This window comes from Bubalus kerabau, chromosome 11, assembly GCF_029407905.1.
Source record: "Bubalus kerabau isolate K-KA32 ecotype Philippines breed swamp buffalo chromosome 11, PCC_UOA_SB_1v2, whole genome shotgun sequence".
In the NCBI taxonomy this organism is placed as follows: Eukaryota; Metazoa; Chordata; class Mammalia; order Artiodactyla; family Bovidae; genus Bubalus; species Bubalus kerabau.
The window spans coordinates 96,581,098-96,604,713 of NC_073634.1; the positions used below are offsets into that span (position 1 = coordinate 96,581,098).

Here is a 23,616-nt window from a genome sequence, read left to right on the forward strand (position 1 = left end):
GGAGGAGAAAATGGCAACACACTCTAGTATTCTTGCCTGGAAAATTCCATGGACAGAGGAGCCTGGTGGGCTATAGCCCATGGGGTCGCAAAGAGTCGGACACAACTTAGTGGCTGAACACAGCACACTTCCTTAAATTTCCTAAGTATTTTGCCCTTTGGGGAGATTGTTGTAATTTTCTTATCAACTGGTAGGACCTCTGTAAATTGAGAATGCTAAAAGTTTGTTTACTTATGTATTTACAAGTATTTTCTTCAAATAAATTATTTGTCCTGTAGTTTCAATTTTAAAAATCAACATTTTTTTTATTTTCAACATAGACTAGTTTATTCATCCTTTCTTTTACATTCTGAGTGAGAAGGTAGGCTATGTAAATAATAATAAAACTTGTTCTAGTATTTTGTAAATATTCTTGATTTGGACTTATATTTTTATCAAGCTGGAGTACAGACTTTTGGAGGGCACAAACAAAACCTTGTGTGCACCAGGAGCCAGGAAAAAGGAGCAGTGTCCCCACAAGAGATCAAACCAGTCAATCCTAAAGGACATCAGTTGGAAGGATTGATGCTGAATCTGAAGCTCCAATACTTTGGCTACCTGATGCAAAGAATTAACTTATTGGAAAAGACCCTGATGCTGGGAAAGGTTGAAGGCAGGAGGAGAAGGGTATGACAGAGGATGGGATGGTTGGATGTCATCACCAACTCAATGGACATGCGTTTGAGCGAGTTCCAGGAATTGGTGATAGACAGTGAAGCCTGGCATGCTGCAGTCCATGGGGTCGCAAAGAGTCAGACATGACTGAGTGACTGAACTGAAGAGTGCGATTTTATATGACCCTTATAAATCTATCTTTCTGATTCCAGGATTATTTTAAAACATCCTTTCTCACTAAATTAAAAAGTCACCAATATCATATACCTAATAAGATCAGTGAACTAAAATGGGCTAGAATGGGTGAATTTCACTCAGATGACCATTACATCTACTACTGTGGGCAATAGCATTGAAACATGTATATTATCATATGTGAAATAGATCGCCAGTCCAGGTTCGATACATGAGACAGAGTGCTCAGGGCTGGTGCACTGGGATGACCCTGAGGGATGGGATGGGGAGGGAGGTGGGAGGGGGTTCAGAATAGGGAACACATGTACACCCATGGCTGATTCATGTCAACATATGGCAAAAACCACTACAATATTGTAAAGTAATTAGCCTCCAATTAAAGAAAAAAAGAATCCCTTAGAAGAAATGGGAATAGCCATCATAGTCAACAAAAGAGTCTGAATTGCAGTACTTGGATGCAATCCCCAAAATGACAGAATGATCTTGGTTCCTTTCCAAGGCAAAGCACTCAATATCACAGTAATCTAAGTCTATGCCCCAACCAATAATGCTGAAGAAGCTGAACAGTTCTATGAAGACCTACAAGACCTTCTAGAACTAACACCCAAAAAAGATGTCCTTTTCATTATAGGGGACTGGAATGCAAAAGTAGGAAGTCAAGAAACACCTGGAGTAACAGGCAAATTTGGCCTCAGAGTACAGAATGAAGCAGGGCAGAGGCTAATAGAGTTTTGCCAAGGGAACTCACTGGTCATAGCAAACACACTCTTCCAACAACACAAGGGAAGACTCTATATGTGGACATCACCAGATGGTCAACACCGAAATCAGACTGATTATATTCTTTGCAGCCAAAGATGAAGAAGCTCTATACAGTCAGCAAAAACAAGACTAGGTGCTGACTGTGGCTCAGATCATGAACTTCTTATTGCCAAATTCAAACTTAAATTGAAGAAAGTAGGGAAAACTACTAGACCATTCAGGTATGACCTAAATCAAATTCTTATGATTATACAGTAGAAGTGACAAACAGATTCAAGGGATTAGATCTGATAGACAGAGGGCCTGATGAACTATGGATGGAGGACATTGTACAGGAGACAGGGATCAAGACCATCCCCAAGGGGAAAAAAAATGCAAAAAGGCAAAATGGTTGTCTGAGGAGGCCTTACAAATAGCTTTGAAGAGAAGAAAAAGGCAAATGAGAAAAGGAAAGATACAGCCATTTGAATGCAGAGTTCCAAAGAATAGCAAGAAGAGATAAGAAAGCCCTCTTCAGTGATCAATGCAAAGAGATAGAGGAAAACAAAAGAATGGGAAAGACTAGAGATCTCTTCAAGAAAATTAGAGATACCAAGAGAACATTTCATGCAGAGATGGGCTCGATAAAGGACAGAAATGGTACAGACCTAACAGAAGCAGAAGATATTAAGAAGAGGTGGCAAGAATACACAGAAAAACTATCCAAAAAGATCTTCATGACCTAGATAAACACGATTGTGTGATCACTCATCTAGAGCAAGACATCCTGGAATGTAAGTCAAGCAGATCTTAGGAAGCATCACTACGAACAAAGCTAGTAGAGGTGATAGAATTCCAGTTGAGCTATTTCAAATCCTGAAAGATGATGCTGTGAAAGTGCTGCACTCAATATGCCAGAAAATCTTTAAAACTCAACAGTGGCCACAGGACTGGAAAAGGTCAGTTTTCATTCCAATCCCAAAGAAAGGCAATGCCAAAGAGTGCTCAAACTACTGCACAATTGCACTCATCTCACATGCTAGTAAAGTAATGCTCAAAATTCTCCAAGCCATGCTTCAACAGTTCATGAACTGTGAACTTCCAGGTGTTCAAGCTGGATTTAGAAAAGGCAGAGGAACCAGAGATCAAATTACCAACATTCATTGGATCATCAAAAAAGAAAGAGAGTTTTTGAAAAACATCTACTTCTGCTTTATTGACTATGCCAAAGCCTTTGACTGTGTGGATCACAAGAAACTGTGGAAAATTCTGAAAGAGATGGGAATAACAGACCACCTCACCTGCCTCCTGAGAAATCTGTATGCAGTTCAAGAAGCAACAGTTAGAACTGGACATGGAACAACAGACTGGTTTGAAATCAGGAAAGGAGTACGTCAAGGCTGTATTTTGTCACCATGCTTATTTAACTTATAAGCAGGGTACATCCTGAGAAACGCTGGGCTGGATGAAGCGCAAGCTGGAATCAAGATTGCCAGGAGAAATATCAATAACCTCAGATATGGAGATGACACTACCCTTATGGCAGAAAGCAAAGAAGAACTAAAGGGCCTCTTGATGAAAGTGAAAGAAGAGAGTGAAAAAGTTGGGTTAAAACTCAACATTCAGAAAACTAAGATTGTGGCATCTGGTCCCATCATGTCATGGCAAATAGATGGGAAACAATTGAAAACCATGAGAGATTTTATGGGGGAGGGGGCGGGGGGCTCCAAAATCACTGTAGATGGTGACTGCAGCCATGAAATTAAAAGACGCTTGCTCCTTGGAAGAAAAGTTATGACCAACCGAGACAGCATATGAAAAAGCGGAGACATTACTTTGCCAACGGAGGTCCATCTAGTCAAAGCTATGGTTCTTCCAGTAGTTATGTAAGGATGTGAGAGTTGGACTATAAAGAAAGCTGAGCACCGAAGAATTGATGCTTTTGAACTGTGGTGTTGGAGAAGACTCTTCAGAGTCCCTTGAACAGCAAGGAGATCAAACCAATCCATCCTAAAGGAAATCAATTCTGAATATTCATTGGAAGGACTGATGCTGAAGCTGAAGCTCCAACACTTTGGCCTCCTGATGTGAAGAACTGACTCATTGGAAAAGACCCTGATGCTGGGAAAGATTGAGGGCTGGAGAAGAAGGGGACAACAGAGGATGAGATGGTTGGATGGCATCACCGACTCCATGGACATGAGTTTGAGTAGGCCCTGGGATTTGGTGATGGACAGGGAAGCCTGGAGTGCTGCAGTCCATGGGGTCACAAAGAGTTGGACACGACTGAGCAACTAAACTGAACTGAGCTGAACTGAGCTGTCTATTTCTGGACTCTTTATTCTGTTCCACTAATTTAATTATCTCTTCTTGTGTCAAGCCAGAATGTTTAATGACCATAGCTATGTTTAATTCATACTAAAGTAATTCCTTCTTTGAATATGATATTTCAAAATTATTTTTGACAATTCTCACACATTTATTTATTTATGTGAATTTTCTAAAAGTGATAAATTCTACGTTTTTTCTCTTAACCAATCCTTCTCATGTGTGGGATCACAAACAAATCACAGGATTAAGTGGACTGTATGTAAAGTGCTTAGACCAGTAGCTGGCTGTTAATAAACATTCAATAAATGTTAATTTTGTCATTACTGTCACTTATCTGTTCTTTTCATAATGCCAAATCAGATGGAACACTCAGATTTGATCACAAGAAGACAAGAACTTGCTTTTTCTTAAAGCTATGTAAACAAAACTAGTTTAGAAACAGTGGTGCAGCAGTAAATGACAGCTTGCAGCAAAGAGCAGTGAGCAGTAGCTGGAAGCAAGATCTTAGTTTCCCAGACCAAGAGTCCTAACCACTGGATCACAGGCGCCAGCAGTTAGGAGTAGGGTCCCCAGTCCTTGGCTTCCTCATCAAGAACAAATTCAGGCAAGGAGGCAGATGGTAAAGAGTAAAGTAAAACCTTTATTGAAAAGAAGAGTACATGTGGAAAGGCACATGGGCAAGCTCAGAGAGAAAGTCACACCTTTGGGAAGCTTAAGTCCTTTACAATGGGGCATTTTTCCTGATCTTTGTCTTCCCTCAAGTGAATCATCGTGCTTTGTCCCCCACCCCCACCTCCCACCCCTGCCTGGTTAATTTGCCTCAGGACTTTCCCCTGGGGTGCGCACTCACACCTTAGCCAAGATGGATCTCAAAGTGAAGGCTTCTGGGAGGAACAAGACTCACTATGGCCTGGAATTATCCTGACTTTTGATTCCAGGAAGCCTTTATGCACATGTATAGAGTCTCCTTTATCCTTTACTCAGGGTTTTTGCCTCTCTTTGTCCCTGCCATGATTATTCCCTTGAGATGTTTACAAGAGACCAAGACTGGCTATTTACGCTGTATCTGTTGTTACTTCCATTTTGGAGGGCAAACAGGAGGCTGGTTGTAAATTCCTCAACTGGAGCCCACCTATCTCTTGCCTCAGGAAGTGCAAATAGGAGGCTGGCTGGTTGTAAATGTGCAACCTGGAGCCTATCTATCTCCTACCTCAGTAGAATATTCAGTTAGCTGTCCAGAGTCCTCTGCATTAGGATTCTATGCTCAAAATACAAATAACAATAACGTGTTACTTTGCTTCCACTTTGCCGTTTTCCTTTGGGCAGCATTTTCCTTAGCAACCTCATGGAAAGAGGCAGCTGGACCTTAGAGTGAGATTCACATTTTCCCGAGGTCCTTACCCATAATGTCCTCTTAATAATTTCCATCATCTGGTGAGCTAGCATATACTTTTAATCATTTATTTTAATAAATTTATAGGTGCTAGTTAGATCATCATAGTAATGAAAAGTAACCAGCACAAATCAATCACCTACAATTCTGACTGATAGGAATTAATCACCTCATTTCAAAGATGAGGCCAAAGTTCAAAGAGCTGAAGCGACAAAGTCATGAAGAGGTAAGTGGTCACCACAACTCAAACTCAGAATTGATTAACTCTAAATCCCAACTGCCTCCCCAAACGTTATGGGGAGAAATGGTAAATGTTTAAGGCTACGTCTTAACCTGCATGAGGATGCAGTCAAGGCCGTTCCCCAGGGTCCCTCCTGGGTTTCTTTCTGGAAGAGTTCTGAACCAGATGAGCCAGTGTTCTGATCAGATTGACACTTCTGCCCTTGAGGAAAGGTATATTTTTCTAACTAGGCAAGGGATGGGTGAACCTGGGTAGTCTGTTTCTCTGACTGACAACTGTGTTGGAATCAGTTGTGGCCAACGTTACAGTGAGACTGACTTGCTGTGCTAAGAGGCTCCAGCCTTAATTCCCAATCAACAATTCACAAGGAGAAGCCAAACTTTTACCTCCAGACTTTATTTAATTAGGCTGCAAGGAGCTGCCTTGAGTGGTTAATTAGCATCAGAATCAAGTTGCCTAGAGGTTCACTAGCAAAATCTCCCGTGAGTCTTGTTAAGAAAGCTGAGCGTGCGCCTGTCCCTCTGAGGGAGCTTCTGCAGTGATAGTGGCTCAGAAACTTTTCTGACACGTTGTCAGAAAAGACCTGGTTTTTCTGGTTTTCCTCCTGGGCTGCTCTCAAGGGGCCATATTCTACTTTAATTCTAGAAACAGGAAACGGGATGCCTTAACTCAGAAGATTTGCCTCCTCCCATCTGATGCCAATCCCCCAGGGCAACATTGGAGGGAGCTACTAGATAATCGTTTTAGAGGAAGGGTAGTTTTAAACCGTTCTAGGCATGGCCCTTGCCCTTGTATTCTTTGAATAACATTATCCTTGAGGCATCCAGTTCAATTCCCCCGGTTTTTTGGTCTCCTTATTAAAAACCTTTGTTAGAGTGTCTACTTTTATCTAAAGCACTGATTCTCTACCTCCCCTGCATCTTTAGCATCATCTGGGGGAGCTTTTAAAACAATCCTGAAGCCCAAGACCACACCCCAGACCAATTAAATCAGAATCTCTGAGTGCCACCCAGATACCAGTTTTAAAGCTTCCAGGTGATTCCAATGAACTGCCAAGGTTGAGAATCACTGATATCTTTGCTGCTGCTACTGCTAAGTTGCTTCAGTCATGTCCGACTCTGTGTGACCCCATAGACGGCAGCCCACCAGGCTCCACCGTCCTTGGGATTCTCCAGGCAAGAACACTGGAGTGGGTTGCCATTTCCTTCTCCAATGCATGAAAGTGAAAAGTGTAAGTGAAGTTGCTCAGTCACGTCTGACTCTTAGCGACCCCATGGACTGTAGCCCACCAGGCTCCTCCGTCCATGGGGTTTTCCAGGCAAGAGTACTGGAGTGGGTTGCCATTGCCTTCTCTGACTGATCTCTTTAGAGGGCTCCAATTGTCTTATGAAATTTGTTAGAGCCCTCATTGTGAGTTTAGGTTTCAGTAAATTAATAACCTTCTTTCCCAGTCTCCAACGTATGTTTTTTATATCCTAAGAGTTTTCAAAAGTTTTTTATGTGTCAATATTTGATGCTGAGAAACGACAGAAAGAAGGCTCTATATTTAAAATATTAATTCTATGTTTCTGATCTTTCATATTTCTAATTGCCATTTTAATCTCCTAGGTACACTGATAAATGAGTTTCCCTGGTGGCTCAGTGGTAAAGAACCTGCCTGCCAAAGCAGGAGATGTAGGTTCAATCCCTGGGTTGGGAAGATCCCCTGGAGAAGGAAATGGAAACCCACTCCTGTATTTTTGACAGGAGAATTCCATGGACTCAGGAGCCTGGTGGACTATGGTCCATGGGGTCAAAAAGTCTGACACGACTTAGTAACTAAACAACAACACTGATAATACATGAATACAGTCTGATTATAAAATTCAAACAGAAATTATGAAGTAAAAACTGAAATTCTCTTTTGAGTCCTACCCACAAATGCTACATGTATAAATATATCTCCACATAGGTAAATGAATATAAAGATTAACAACATTGAAATCACACTACATAAATATATTATCTTGCAATTTGAATTTTTGTCTAACAAAATATCTTAAAGATAGTTCCAAGTAACCAATATCTGCAATCGACACTATTGTTTTTAACTGTTCCATAGTATTTTAATAACATTTTATAATATAAAACCACCATAATTTATTTACTCATTTCTTTATTGCTGGACATTTAGATTTTCTATTTTCTGTTGTCTCTATTACAAACAATACTTCTATGAACACCTCTACATATATATTTTTCAAATGTATACTATGCCATATATACATAAAGGTGTTCATACCAACTTCAGGGTCTGGGAAATCAAAGTTTCATATGAAATGTTTCGTAAACATCATTCCCTGCCATAATTGGAATAATTGTCATTTTCTGATTGATTTATTGGAATCCTTTGTATTTTATGGATACTACATGTATAATATTGTATGGATATATTATATTGTATGTTTACCATATAGATAATATTTCCTACAAATCCTTTGCTTCTGTTTTAGCATCATTCATGGCATCATTTACCATACATCATTTATCACACATGTTTTCACTTTTATGTAGTAAAGTCAGTCAATCTTTCCCTTTAGAGCTTTAGGATTTATTTTATATTTACATTTTGTGGAAGGTTTAGTCCATCCCCAAGAATATAAAAATATTCTCCTATATTTTCTCATTATTTTATAGATTTTTGCCTTTTAGACCTCAAATCCATCTGGAATTTATTTTTATATGTGGTATAAAGTAGAAACCTAAACTTAGATTATTTGTATATTTGTATGCTGTGAAAAGAAGAGAAGCAAAAAGCAAAGGAGAAAAGGAAAGATATAAACATCTGAATGCAGAGTTCCAAAGAATAGCAAGAAGAGATAAGAAAGCCTTCTTCAGTGATCAATGCAAAGAAATAGAGGAAAACAACAAAATGGGAAAGACTAGAGATCTCTTCAAGAAAATCAGAGATACCAAAGGAACATTTCATGCAAAGATGGGCTCGATAAAGGACAGAAATGGTATGGACCTAACAGAAGCAGAAGATATTAAGAAGAGATGGCAAGAATACACAGAAGAACTGTACAAAAAAGATCTTCACGACCCAGATAATCAGGATGGTGTGATCACTCACCTAGAGCCAGACATCCTGGAATGTGAAGTCAAGTGGGCCTTAGGAAGCATCACAATGACAAAGCTAGTGGAGGTGATGGAATTCCAGTGGAGCTATTCCAAATCCTGAAAGATGATGCTGTGAAAGTGCTGCACGCAATATGCCAGCAAATTTGGACAACTCAGCAGTGGCCACAGGACTGGAAAAGGTCAGTTTTCATTCCAATCCCAAAGAAAGGCAATGCCAAAGAATGCTCAAACTACCACACAATTGCACTCATCTCACACGCTAGTAAAGTAATGCTCAAAATTTTCCAAGCCAGGCTTCAGCAATATGTGAACCATGAACTTCCTGATGTTCAAGCTGGTTTTAGAAAAGGCAGAGGAACCAGAGATCCAATTGCCAACATCCACTGGATCATGGAAAAAGCAAGAAAGTTCCAGAAAAACATCTATTTCTGCTTTATTGACTATGCCAAAGCCTTTGACTGTGTGGATCACAATAAACTGTGGAAAATTCTTCAACAGATGGGAATAGCAGACCACCTGATCTGCCTCTTGAGAAACCTGTATGCAGGTCAGGAAGCAACAGTTAGAACTGGACATAGAACAACAGACTGGTTCCAAATAGGAAAAGGAGTACGTCAAGGCTGTATATTGTCACCCTGTTTATTTAACTTATATGCAGAGTACATCATGAGAAACGCTGGACTGGAAGAAGCACAAGCTGGAATCAAGATTGCCAGGAGAAATATCAATAACCTCAGATATGCAGATGACACCACCCTTATGGCAGAAAGTGAAGAGGAACTCAAAAGCCTCTTGATGAAAGTGAAAGTGGAGAGTGAAAAAGTTGGCTTAAAGCTCAACATTCAGAAAACGAAGATCATGGCATCTGGTCCCATCACTTCATGGGAAATAGATGGGGAAACAGTGGAAACAGTGTTATTCTCTGGGGCTCCAAAGTCACTGCAGATGGTGCCTGCAGCCATGAAATTAAAAGACGCTTACTCCTTGGAAGGAAAGTTATGACCAACCTAGATAGCATATTCAAAAGCAGAGACATTACTTTGCCAACAAAGGTTCGTCTAGTCAAGGCTATGGTTTTCCTGTGGTCATGTATGGATGTGAGAGTTGGACTGTGAAGAAGGCTGAGCACAGAAGAATTGATGCTTTTGAACTGTGGTGTTGGAGAAGACTCTTGAGAGTCCCTTGGACTGCAAGGAGATCCAACCAGTCCATTCTGAAGGAGATCAGCCCTGGGATTTCTTTGGAAGGAATGATGCTAAAGCTGAAACTCCAGTACTTTGGCCACCTCACGCGAAGAGTTGACTCATTGGAAAAGACTCTGATGCTGGGAGGGATTGGGGGCAGGAGGAGAAGGGGACGACAGAGGATGAGATGGCTGGATGGCATCACTGACTCGATGGACATGAGTCTGAGTGAATTCCGGGAGTTGGTGATGGACAGGGAGGCCAGGCGTGCTGCGATTCATGGGGTCGCAAAGAGTCAGACACGACTGAGCAACTGAACTGAACTGATATATGGAAAAGTGCTAAATTCATTCATTAAAGATGTCTGGTTTTCTTCAATTAACCACAATCTTTTATGTTTTGAGTACCTGATTTTTGTTGTAAAATCTCCTGCGTATCTTGACTCCACCTTACTTCTTCTGATCACTCTCTGAGCTATCAGAGAGACTGAGTTCCGGGCTTAAGTCCTCAGTTTTGTCTGCTGAATAAAATAAAATTCTCAACAAGAAGGTTGTACTTTCTTTTGAATCAACATCAGGCAGCAAAACAAATTTCTTTGTATTCCCTGAGTACAATAAATAATCTCTAGCTACTTACAAAAAGATATATTTCGTTAGGTGAAATAACCTATGGTGCATCCAGGCAATGGGATATTATTCATCAATAAAAAAAAAAAATGAGCTGCCAAGCCATGAAAACACATGGAAGAAATTTCAATGCAAATACTAACTGAAAGAAGCCAATCTGAAAAGACTACAGTGTATTTTAACAGTGTATTCCAGAAAAAGTAAAACTATGGAGACACTAAAAAGATCAGTAATTACCAGAAGTTGGGGAAGGAAAGAATGAAGAGATGGAGCACAGGAATTTTAAGGCAGTAAAAATTTCCTATGTGATACTATAAAGATGGATACACGTCATTTTATTTTTGATGAAACACCTAGAAGGTACATCACCCAGAATGAGGCCTAATGTTAACTATAGACTTTGGGTAATAATGTATCAATATGGGGAAGGGTAATCCTGGGGGAGCTATGTGTATGTAAGGGCAGGGGATAGAAGAAAACTCTCTGTACTTTCTGATGAATTTTCCTGTGAACCTATAACTGCTATAAAAAATAAAGTACATTTAAATGGAAAATATGAAAGAAAAAAACTACAAAATATCTAACTGAAAGTCCTCATTGTTATGCCAAATATACTTGAGGATAGTGTGGATTAGAGAAGCTAAATAAGTTGCCCCAATTCACCTACTTTTTCACTATAAATTTCAATGAGCCCTGACTTTTGTATCTGTCTCATCTGGATTAAGAAGCTGAAGCAATAAAATGTTTAAGGAAGGCAAACAAAAAGCAATTGAAAATGAGGCTCAAAAAGGTTAACTCTTGCAAAACCTCATACAGCTTTTAAGAGGCAGAGCCAGTACTCAAATCCATTCAGTCTGACTCCAGATCTTGTACCTTATTCCCTTCCCTGTAACACTAACCTGCACCTAGATACAATCATCCATGCAGACACAGAACCTCAGAGATGTCAGAGGCCATCCGCTTTCCTTCCAGCCAAAATGCTGACATGCACAGGAGAACAGGTATGAACAGAGAGCATGTAGAGGGTATCAGCACACACATGTACATAGCACACATACATGTGCACAGAAACACTTCCACCCCTCCAGCACCACAGTCCTACTTCCCTTCCCAGGTTTAGAGACTATACCTCCAGAGCTCAGATTCCCAGTCTCCTGGGCACAGAGCTCAGTGAGGGCATCAGGACTGTTCTCCTCTCCTGGGAAGGCTGCAGGGATGATCCCCCGAGGGCTCTGGCTTGTGGGGATTGTGGGGGAGGACACACCTCTGGGTCTCCCTTCTATCAACAGTTCCCACTGTAGGCAGAGAGAAGAACCAGTGCAGTTCTGAATGTAGATCTCACCTGCCTCCTTCCTCAAAGGTTCAGAGCCTGAGCATAACCTGCTGGCAGGACCCCAGGCCTGACCAGGACCCTGAGTCTCCTCTGTCAGGTCCACAGGTAGGCAGCATGATGGACCTTTAAGAACAGAGACGAGGAGTTAACATCTTCACGTGACATTTTCCTAATCCTTTCTTCTCTCCTTCATCTCAAAGGCCAGTAAACACTGCTTCTTCTCTTTTTTCCCTCTCTCTGCTTTTCATCACATATCACACATTTTTGGAGAAGCTTCTCTGTGTAAAGTGCTGGCCCCTGTCTTAAAGGGCACAAAACGGAGTCAGCAGGAGAACAAGTGAATGAGACAGTTAAGATAATGCAGGTGCTAAGGGGATACATCCTGAATCCAGCTTCCACCACCACCTAGCTGTGTGGCCTTAACCAGGTCATTTCAGTTCCCTCTGCCTCACTTTCATTACCTATAAAATGAGACGCTATAACAACTAAATGTCTTAATACGTGTGAAGTGCTTAGAGCAGTGTCTGACATGTATAAGCACTATGGAATTGTTAGCTATTATATGACCGTGATGGAGAATGTACAGGAAAGGGGCCGCAGTGAGTGGGGGTCTCAAGGTGGAGGCATCTGGGGGAGGCATGGCCAGCTCAGTGGAGGAACAAGAGATCTGTTTTCAGAAGTCCCACTTTAAGCACCTCTGGTGGATCAGTATGTTGAGACAGAGGGAAGACAATAATACAGAAAGGAATCCAATAGGCATATTTGAAAAGTCCACCTGCCTTGGCATCTAGAATGGAACAGCTGGGAAGGGCTAGGTAAAGCTTTAATCTGCTATAGGAGTGAAAACTAGGCAGAAAGGAGAGATTTCAGAAAGTTGGGGAGGGAGAGTCCATCCTGAAAAGCACCCTGCAGACCCTTATGTAGGTTATATCACTTCAGGAGACTATACACTCATGTGTCTTACTGCTGGTAGTGGGAACAGCACCGGGGGTGGGGGGCGGTCCAGGAGAAATTTTAAGATCAGGTTCTGATGGTGGAAAAACAGAAAATCAATTTTCGCTCAGAATCTGCCAGGGCTGCAGTCCAACCATTCCTCTCCAAAGAGAAGGGAGAGAGCTGAGCATAAAGATTTATGGAATGAGAGGTAGAAATGGGTGCAGGAAGCAGGGGAAATGACAGGATCCCAATGTGTGGGAGACAAGGATGGAGGAGGAGGAGCAGGTGAGCAAGGATGCTGAAGGCAGTTTGCAGGAAGAAGGACTGCTGCCTACAAAGGACTGGCCACTGTCACTCTCTACCATAGGATGATGGTTTGGGGAAGAAGTCTGATAAAGCAGTTTAAAACATGCGATTTGAAATCAAACATACCTAGATTTAGGTGTCAGATATACCAGCTTTGTAACCCTCTGAACTTCAGTCTCTTAATCTATAAAAAAGGGGTGATAGGTGCTACTAACATCACAGTGCTATTGTGTGGATTACATGAGACAAGTGCTAAGCACAGACTCTGTTCAGTAAACATCCAGTAATTTTCTTCAGTTTAGTCACTTTTCAGCTGTCCTTGCCTACTCATGGGAGCAGGTACATGGATATTGGGTAATTTTGCACCAGTGTATTGCCTGGTGGCTCAGACACAACTTAGCGACTAAACTATCACCACCATTGCCTGGTGGCTCAGACCGTAAAGAATTTGCCTGCAATGTGGGAGATTCAGGTTCGAACCCTGGGTCGGGAAATCCCCTGGAGAAGGGAATGGCTCTTCACTCCAGTATTCTCGCTTGGAGAATTCCATGGTCAGAGGAGCCTGGCAGGCTACAATCCATGGGGTCGCAAAGAATGGGACACGACTGTGACTAATGCTTATTACCTACCAAACATGTTTATTTCCTATTTGGGAAGTGCATTTTGTGTTCCCAGTTCCTATTCCCTGGTCAGGTGGGCTGGTGCTGAAGAAACTGACCTAGCATAAGTGGTTAGGAATCAAAGAAAGGAAAATCAATCTGAGATGGCAACTGTCCACAAAGTAGAAAATTCCAGTGGAGAAAGTAGAGCACTGAAGAAATAGTCTTTATTTCCCAATTATCAAGGAAGGGAGCAAACCTTTCAATTATGGATAGTGTGATATAAAAGGCTTGCAAAAGTTCTGTCCCTCCTGGTCCTTCCCAGTCACAAACTGATGACAAGCCCTGTTATTTAAATGTCATTTTCTAGCTTATTGTATGAGCAATGAAAGTAAACACCTGTGGGTGGCTCAGTGGTAAAGAATCCAGCTGCCAATGCAGGACATACAGGAGATCTACATTCGATCCCTGGATCAGGAAGATCTCCTGGAGGAGGGCATGGCAACCCACTCCAGTATTCTTGCCTAGGAAATCCCTTGGACAGAGGAGCCTGGCAGGCTCCAGCCCATGAGGTCACCAAGAGTCAGACACGACTTAACGATTGAGCACACAGAGCCCATACAGAAAGCTTTACCAAACACTCACTCAACTATATATTTTTTTTTACCAGTAATACAAAATGTTTTATTACTAACCACAATCAATTCCATTTATATAGTACTTTACCATATAAAATCTGTAAGCACGAACTATCTTAAATAACAGGAAAATGGTGAATGAATGTAGGGAATTATTAATGAACTTATATATAATCCAATCAAATCATAGAACTATGCTTTTGAAAGAAATGAAAAGTGCTTCCATTTTTACTCTTAAATCGACTGTGAATCAAAACCCCATGTTTCTTCATAATCATCAGAAAGCCTTGATAAGGCAGCATCTTACCTCTGCCTCATGTGGGTCATGCAATACCAACACCATGGGAAAGAAGCTAAATATTTGGGAAGGGGCACAGGCAATTCATTTCTGAATTCTAACACGCTCAGTCTTTTTTTTCCCTGTCTTATCTTTTATTTTTTTATTATTATTTTCTATTGGAGGATAATTGCTTTACAATGTTGTGCTGGTCTCTGCTGAGCACTAACTTAAATCAGTCATAATTATATATATATATATATATATATATATGTGTGTATGTGTGTGTGTATATATATATATATATCTCCCTTCCTCTTAAGCCTCCTTCCTCACCCCACCCTGCCACCATTCCATCCCTCTAGGTCATCACAGAGCACTGGGCTCCCTATGTTATATAGCAGCTTCCTGCTAGTTCTTTATTTTACACATTATAGTGTATATATGTCAATGCTACTTTCTCAACTTGTCCTAGCCTCTCCTTCCCCCACTGTGCTTATAAGTCCGTTCTCTACTTCTGCGTTTCCATTCCTTCTCTGTAAATAGGTTCATAACAGAGCCTCAGAATACCATTGGTAACACAAGTTTACCTCCTTTATCTGTGCTGTGGTGGCAGCAAGCAGGTATTGCAAAGAAGTGGAATTGTCTTTTACCCATGACACTCAACCAACTGCAGTCAAAATCACTGAATTCATTTCAGGTCTACCTTAGAAAAATATTTAGGGACAGTCAATAGGGCAGGGTCCTATGTGTATTAAGTCAACAAACCTTCCAGGCTCTGTACTGCTGGGTTTGTTTTACAGCTTTATTGATTGTATAATTGATATATAAAATCTACACATATTTAATGTATACAATTTGATAATTCTCAGTATATGCATATGTCTAATGTTATTTGAGTCTCCAAATGACAGGAGTAAGTGGGTAGAAAGTTGAAAAAACCCATTTTATTGGTGGGTACACTGAGGGGAAAGGACCTACTCAAAATATGAGGAAATAGACAAAGTTATCAATTTAAACTAAATGGGAAGGGGACTAACTACCACCCTGAAAAATGTCACATAGATCTGAAGAATCCAGGTGCAGGACCAAGGCAGGTCAACCCTTTACCACTGGGAAAACAAAGTCTTAGACTGAGATAAAAGACCCAGTGAAAGACATGGGGGAAAATCCAGAGTCAAATGAATACATTGCCCAAGAGTGAGTCTCAGATTAGGAGTATCTACTAAAATTTTCTGTGCTCATATTCTCCAACTTAGCATCCTATCTCTTAGAATGTATTCTGTATCATACAAACTCTCTCATGAGTGCAAAATATTTATATAAAAAACATCCATTGTAACACTGTCTATGGAGGAGAAAAAGTATTATGAATAATATGACCCCATTTCTGAGTATGTGTGTATAAAGTAACTGGAAAATATGCACATATCTCTAGCTCTCTGGGAAGTGGAATTTTAGGGAACATTCATCTTTAATTATAAAATTAATAAAAGAAATATGTGTCCCTTATTTTTCAATGTGAGCACATAATGTAAGGTGAAACATGGAAGGAACTCCACATTGCATCCCTTCATTCTCAACTTCAGGAGGCAACTACAATACATAACCACACACACCACAACAAACACAACATATAAAGGAGATACCTTTCTTTACAAAAATAAGATTACTCTGTCTCCATTGTTCTGCAACTTGCTTTTGTCACTTAACAAATTATCACAGACAGCAGTGTAACAGTGATAACACAGCTTAGCAATGAATAGCTCCTGCCAACTGCCATTGGACTGCCTGAATTCAAATCTCAGCTCTACCACTTACTAACTATGGGACCTGGTAAGTTAACTGACTTTGCTAAACTATATTTTAATCTGTAAAGTAGGAATAATGGTACATATCTCTCAAGATTTGGAGACATTAAAATGATAAAATCCAAAGTACCTAGCAAGTAGCATATATTGAGTGTTAATAAATGTTGACTAACATCAGTCATCTACATTCTTTAGAGACTGTGATAGTAAGTAATGTAAATTCACTATAATTATTACAATAATTCAACTATCTATGAATATTTAGGTTGGGTTATCATTGTGTTTTGTTTGTTTTATCATACTGTTTTATCTGGTATTATAAGCAATATTACAATAAAAAATATGTGTACATATCCTTGTGCTACACATATGACTATTTTAAAAGGATAGCTTCCTACACGTGTAATCATTGGATAATGAGATGCAGGTTTTCAAATCTGATGGAGACTACCAAAAGGTTTATACTGATCATTGTCTCACCATCAGGTATGTGGAGGTCTTTTTCCCTTTGGATATTGTTCAAACCATTTTATGGATATTCTGATAAATGGTAATTGTACTTAAGTCTAATTTCTATTTATGATTACCAATAAGGTTGAACATCTTACATGTTTTCTTTGGTAAATGTGTTGTAGATATTTCCTTTGAGTCAATAGTTTATATTTTCGCCATTCTTGTGGTATCTTTGGGGGTAATGTTCATATTTTTTAGTATGATATTTTGTCATTCTTGCTTCTACAACTTTTTTCTTGCCTGGAATGGCATCCCCATCCTGAGACCATAAAAATGTGCTCCTTTATTTTTTCCTAATGAATATATTTTATGTTTTTGATTTTTAATGTTTAGATAATTAATTCTATGGGTTTGTGCAGGTGAGAGAGAAATCCAGCATCATTTTTACCAAGTGTCTAGCCAATTATCATAAATGTCACTTGATAGTCCATCCTTTCTCCATTACTATGAAATGAATCCTTATTATATATTAAGCTCCATATAGATCTAGATCTATGTGTATGTATAAATACAGGCATACAAACTTCTTTGTTGGTCCATTGACTTTTTACCTCTATATATACCATTACCTTATTGTTTTTCATTTCTATGTCCTTTGATTTTCAGGTAAGAAAATTCACTGTCATTATCCTAATATTTTCAAAATTATCTCTTCTTTTCTTAGCCATTTACACATCTAGATGACTTTTAGAATGACCTTCTCAATTCCATGAAAAACTCCCCTTCATATTGGGATTGGTATATATACACTATTGATACTGTGAATAAAATAGATAACTAATGAGAGCATACTGGATAACACAGGGAACTCTACTCAATGCTTGTGGTGACCTAAATGGGAAGGAAATCCAAAAAAGGAAATAAATGTATACAGACAGCTGATTCACTTTGCTGTACAGCAACTATGCTGCTGCTAAGTCGCTTCAGTCGTGTCCGACTCTGTGCGACCCCATAGACGGCAGCCCACCAGGCTCCCCTGTCCCTGGAATTCTCCAGGCAAGAACACTGGAGTAGATTGCCATTTCCTTCTCCAATGCATGAAAGTGAAAAGTCAAAGTGAAGTCGCTCAGTCGTGTCCAATTCTTAGCGACCCCATGGACTGCAGCCCACCAGGCTCCTTGGTCCATGGGATTTTCCAGGCAAGAGTACTGGAGTGGGGTGCCATTGCCTTCTCCTATACTCCAATAAAAATTAATTTTAAAAGATAAAAATATAAATCCTCTTGGGGTGTATTATAGGTGCATTGAATCATTAATTTGAAATTTTTTTCAGATTTATTGAGATATAATTAGCATGTAACACTGCATAAATTTAAGGTGTACAATGTGATGTTTACTACACTGATATAGGGCAAAATGATTGCCACACTGGGGTTAATTAACACCTTGATCAACTCACACAATTACCTTTTTGTATGTGTGTGTGGTGGGAAGATCTAAGATCTACTCTCTTAAGAAGAATGATGGTCACCAGGGATGGGAGTTGGAAGAATGGGGAAAATGTTGTTAAAGAGTACAAAATTTGCAATCATTATTAGAACAATAAGTGCAGGAGATCTAATACACAGCCTAGCAATTACAGACAACAATACTAAGCTATGCATGTACCTCAAAAGTAGCTAAGAGACTAGATCTTAATTATATCCACCACACACAAAAAGAAATGATAATTATGTGTGGTGATAGAGGTGTTAGCTAATGATATGCTGGTAAACAATTTTAAAAGAAAGATTAAAGGAGCTAGATTATAATCTGAAAATGTATCAAATCAACAAATTGTACACCTTAATTTACACATTATATGTCAGTTTTATCTCAGTTTGAGCAATGTAGCAGAATAGTAGTAGCCAGAGCCATCTGTGCCTTTTCTTCCATGATATTGGTGGGAATGGGATTCATATTCAAAGTTTTATATTCCTGCAGTAATTGAATGTTTAGTATGAGAACTTCAAATTTTTCAATTGGAAACAAATATTTATTTAAAGGAATAAACTCAGTGACATAGGCTAATCCTGGGGTAGAACAGTTGACTCTTGAACAAAAATAAAGGACATTGACCCTTCCTGCAAAATGCACATATAACTACACAGCACACCATATCCATGGGTTCTACTTTCAAGGATTCAACCAACCAATACATCATGTGGTACTATACTACATATTTATTGAAAAATCTACATATAAGTGGATCTGCACAATTCAAGTCCATGTTGTTCAGTGGTCAACTATACTCCTATTTTAAATGGCATCCCTGACCCTTAGTGCAGGAGACCCAGGTTCGATCCCTGGATTGGGAAGATCTCCTGGAGGAGGAAATGGCAACCCACTCCAGTATACTTGCCTGGAGAATTCCATACAGAAGATCCTGGTGGGCTACAGTCCATGGGGTCTCAAACAGTCAGACACGACTGAGTAACTAACACACCTGAAAGAAAAACTTAGATTTTAAGTGTCCAGATCATTGTAACCAAACAGAAGTGCTTAAATAAATATTAAGCAGGCTTTTCTCTGAGGACACAACATTCTCAACTGAGCTCTGTGGATAATGGGGAGCACTGATTAAATCTGATTCACACTTCTGTCCCACCCCCACTACCACCACCCCCACCTCTGCACATGTGAGTAGGAAAGGATCTGAACGAGAGGACATCCAGGATGGGAGCCTCTTGTATGAAAGCATCCTGATTCAGATTAGGACCCAGCAGTGTCTTCCCCTATTTTACAAGAAGAGAGGGAGAGGCATTAGGGAGTTGGTCAGGAAAGAACCTAGGAAGAATCTTTAAAAAGGGAACTGAGAACTCAGACAGATTAGGCTATATAGAACTCCCTAGAAACACATGGGAAATTTTTAGTTCTCATTTATGAAGCAGCTTAAAATTATTTAACTTCCCCCACATTGAGATATAACTCCTTGTTTCCATAGTTTCTTGAAGAAAATAATCTAACAAAATGTGGTAGACTTCTTTTATTTGTTTTCAATAGGCTGGAGATTAAGAAAGAAGCCATCCTCAGATTGCCCTTCGCATCTCTCCCACACCACCTTCAAACTCTGACCAGGGGTCAAGGACATGGAGCTGAAGAACTACAGCAGCAGCATTGTGGACTTTATCCTCCTGGGCATCTCTTCCAACCCCCAGATGCAGAAACCCCTCTTTGCTGTCTTCTTCATCATGTACCTGGTCACCCTGGTGGGGAATGGACTCATCATCCTGGCCATCCACTCTGACTCCCGGCTCCACACCCCTATGTACTTTTTCCTCAGCAACCTGTCCTTCATGGATATCTGCTTCACAACAGTCATTGTCCCCAAAATGCTGGTGAACTTACTCTCAGAGACAAAGTCTATCTCCTATGTGGGGTGCCTGGTCCAGATGTACTTCTTCATGGCTTTTGCAAATACTGACAGCTACCTGCTGGCCTCAATGGCCATAGACCGGCTGGTAGCCATCTGCAACCCTTTCCATTATGATGTGGTCATGAGCCCACAGCGTTGTCTCCTCCTGTTGCTGGGTTCATGCACTATCTCTCACCTGCATTCCATGCTGCGTGTGCTACTCATGTCCCACCTGTCTTTCTGTGCCTCCCATGTCATCAAGCACTTCTTCTGTGATACCCAGCCTGTGCTCAAGCTCTCCTGCTCTGACACTTCATCCAGCCAGATGGTGGTGATGACCGAGACCCTGGCTGTCATCGCCACCCCTTTCCTGTGCATTCTCTTCTCCTACCTGAGAATCATCGTCACGGTGCTCAAAATCCCCTCTGCGGCTGGGAAGTGGAAGGCCTTCTCCACCTGTGGCTCCCACCTCACCGTGGTGGTCTTCTTCTATGGGAGTGTCATCTATGTGTATTTTAGGCCACTGTCCATGTACTCAGTGGTGAAGGACCGGGTAGCCACAGTTATGTACACAATAGTGACACCCATGTTGAACCCTTTCATCTACAGCTTGAGGAACAAAGATATGAAGAGGGGTCTGAGGAAATTAAGAGACAGAATTCACTCTTGGAAAAACATCAAGAGTGATTGTCATCATTGGGAGATGACCTAAGAAATGATCAGGTTATCCTTCCTGTGTATCCATTTTTCACATGGTACCCAAAGAGGTGCTGTTGAATCACAGTAAGAGCTGGAAGTCAGATCATTCAGCCTCTATCAATGACCTTGAACAAATATACGTTCAATCCCTGACCAAGTATTGCAAGAAATCCAGATTTAGGAAAACGGTTTCTGCCACCCATATGGTGGAATAATAAAACTACCCCAAAAGAACTCTTTCATGTGCTTCACACTGGCTGCTGCTGCTGCTAAGTCGCTTCAGTCGTGTCCGGCTCTGTGCAACCCCATAGACGGCAGCCCACTAGGCTCCCCCATCTCTGGGATTCCCCAGGCAAGAGTACAGGAGTGGGTTTCCATTTCCTTCTCCAATGCGTGAAAGTGAAAAGTGAAAGTGAAGTTGCTCAGTCATGTCTGATTCTTAGCAACCTCATGGACTGCAGCCTACCAGGCTCCTCCGTCCATGGGATTTTCCAAACAAGAGTACTGGAGTGGGTTGCCATTGCCTTCTCCAGTGCTCAAGAAATCACGAAGTCCTGTTATTTTAAAAATATGAAATAACATGGGTTTGATAGAAAATAGGGAAAGATTTCTTGGAATAATGACCTAAGATTGTCCTTAAAGATAATTTGAATTTTGAAAAGAAGATTCAACAGACAAGAAGATGAGCAGAGCATTTCAAAGAATTGGAACAATTTTTCTCAGTATATAAAAATAGACCCAAAGGATTAAAGATCTAAATGTAAGACCTGATCCATAAAACTTCTAGAGCAAAACATAGAACAGCCTTTGACATAAATTGTAGTGATATATTTTTTCAGATCTTTCTCCTAAGACAAAAGAAATAAAGGCAAAAATGTTTTAATGGAAAAGTTATGACCAACCTAGATAGCATATTGAAAAGCAGAGACATTACTTTGCCAACAAAGGTCCGTCTAGTCAAGGCTATGGTTTTTCCTGTGGTCATGTATGGATGTGAGAGTTGGACTGTGAAGAAAGCTGAGCGCCGAAGAATGGTGCTTTTGAACTGTAGTGTTGGAGAAGACTCTTGAGAGTCCCTTGGACTGCAAGGAGATCCAACCAGTCCATTCTAAAGGAGATCAGCCCTGGGTGTTCTTTGGAAGGAATGATGCTAAAGCTGAAACTCCAGTACTTTGGTCACCTCATGCGAAGAGTTGACTCATTGGAAAAGACTCTGATGCTGGGAGGGATTGGGGGCAGGAGGAGAAGGGGACGACAGAGGATGAGATGGCTGGATGGCATCACCAACTGGAAGGACGTGAGTTTGAGTGAACTCCGGGAGTTGGTGATGGACAGGGAGGCCTGGTGTGCTGCGATTCATGGGGTTGCAAAGAGTCGGACGTGACTGAGTGACTGAACTGAACTGAACTGAAGTAAACTTAAAAACTTTTGCACAGCAAAAGAAACCATTGACAAAATGAAAAGATAACCTACTAAATAGGAGGAAATGCTTGGATGTTATCCAAAATATATAAACGTCTCATACAACTCAACATCAAAAAACAACAGTACAATTAAAAAATGGGCATAAAACCTGAACTGACATTTTTCCAAAGATATACAGATGGCCAACAGGAATTTGAAAAGATACTCAACATCTCTAACCATCAGAGGTTACAAATCAAAACCACCATGAGATATCCCCTCATACCTGTCAACAGGGTGATCGTCAAAGTCTACAACTAACAAATGTTATCAAGCCTGTAGAGAAAAGGGATCCCAAGTACACCGTTGGTGGGAATGTAAATTCGTGCAGCCACTGTGGAAAACAGCATGGAGTTTCTTCAAAAAAATTAAAATAGAAATACCATGCATGTGTACTAAGTCACTTCAGTTGTTTCAGACTCTGTGTGACCCTATGAACTGTAACCTGCCAGGCTGCTCTGTCCATGGGATTCTCCAGACAAGAATACTGGAGTCGGTTGCCATGCCCTCCTCCAGGGGATCTTCCAGACCCAGGGATCAGACCCATGTCTCCTGCGTCTCCTTCACTGCAGGCAGATTCTTTACCACTGAGCCACCAGGAAAGCCCAGAAATAACATATAATGCAGTAATTCTACTCTTAGGAATAGATCAAAAAAATAAGAACACTAATTCAAAAAGATGCATGCACCCCCAATGTTCACAGCACACTATTTATAATAGCCATGATAGAAGAAAAAGCTAAGTATTCCTAAAAAGATGAATGGATAAAGAAGATGTGATACACACACACACACACACACACACAAACACACACACACACACTTCCCAGGTGGCTCAATGGTAAAGAATCTGCCTTCCGATGCAGGAGATGTAAGAAACACAGCTTCAATCTCTGGGTCAGGAAGATTCCCTGGGGTTCCCTGGAATAGGAAATGGCAATCCACTCTAATATTCTTGCCTGGAAAATTCCATGGACGGAGGAGCCTGGTGGTCTACAGTCCATGGGGACTCAAGAGTTCAACATGACTGACTGAACACACACACAAACATACCTGCATACTCAATGGAATACTACTCAGCCATACAAAAGAATAAAAACACTGCCATTTGCAACACTCTGGATGGACCTATATGATGGACCTTAGTGAAATAAGCCGAGCAAAGAAACAAATATTCTGTTATCACTTCTGTGTGGAATCTAAACATAAAATGAATGACTAT

The 23,616-nt window shown here is 40.6% G+C and overlaps 1 protein-coding gene across 1 annotated transcript; it reads left to right on the top strand.

The window, feature by feature from the left end:
* Positions 1–19,891: 19,891 nt before the first annotated feature.
* Positions 19,892–20,943, top strand: LOC129623866 (olfactory receptor 1L4). The gene has a single exon (XM_055541770.1). The coding sequence runs from the start codon at positions 19,966–19,968 to the stop codon at positions 20,941–20,943; it is 978 nt and encodes a 325-aa protein (XP_055397745.1). The 5' UTR covers positions 19,892–19,965.
* Positions 20,944–23,616: the final 2,673 nt, after the last annotated feature.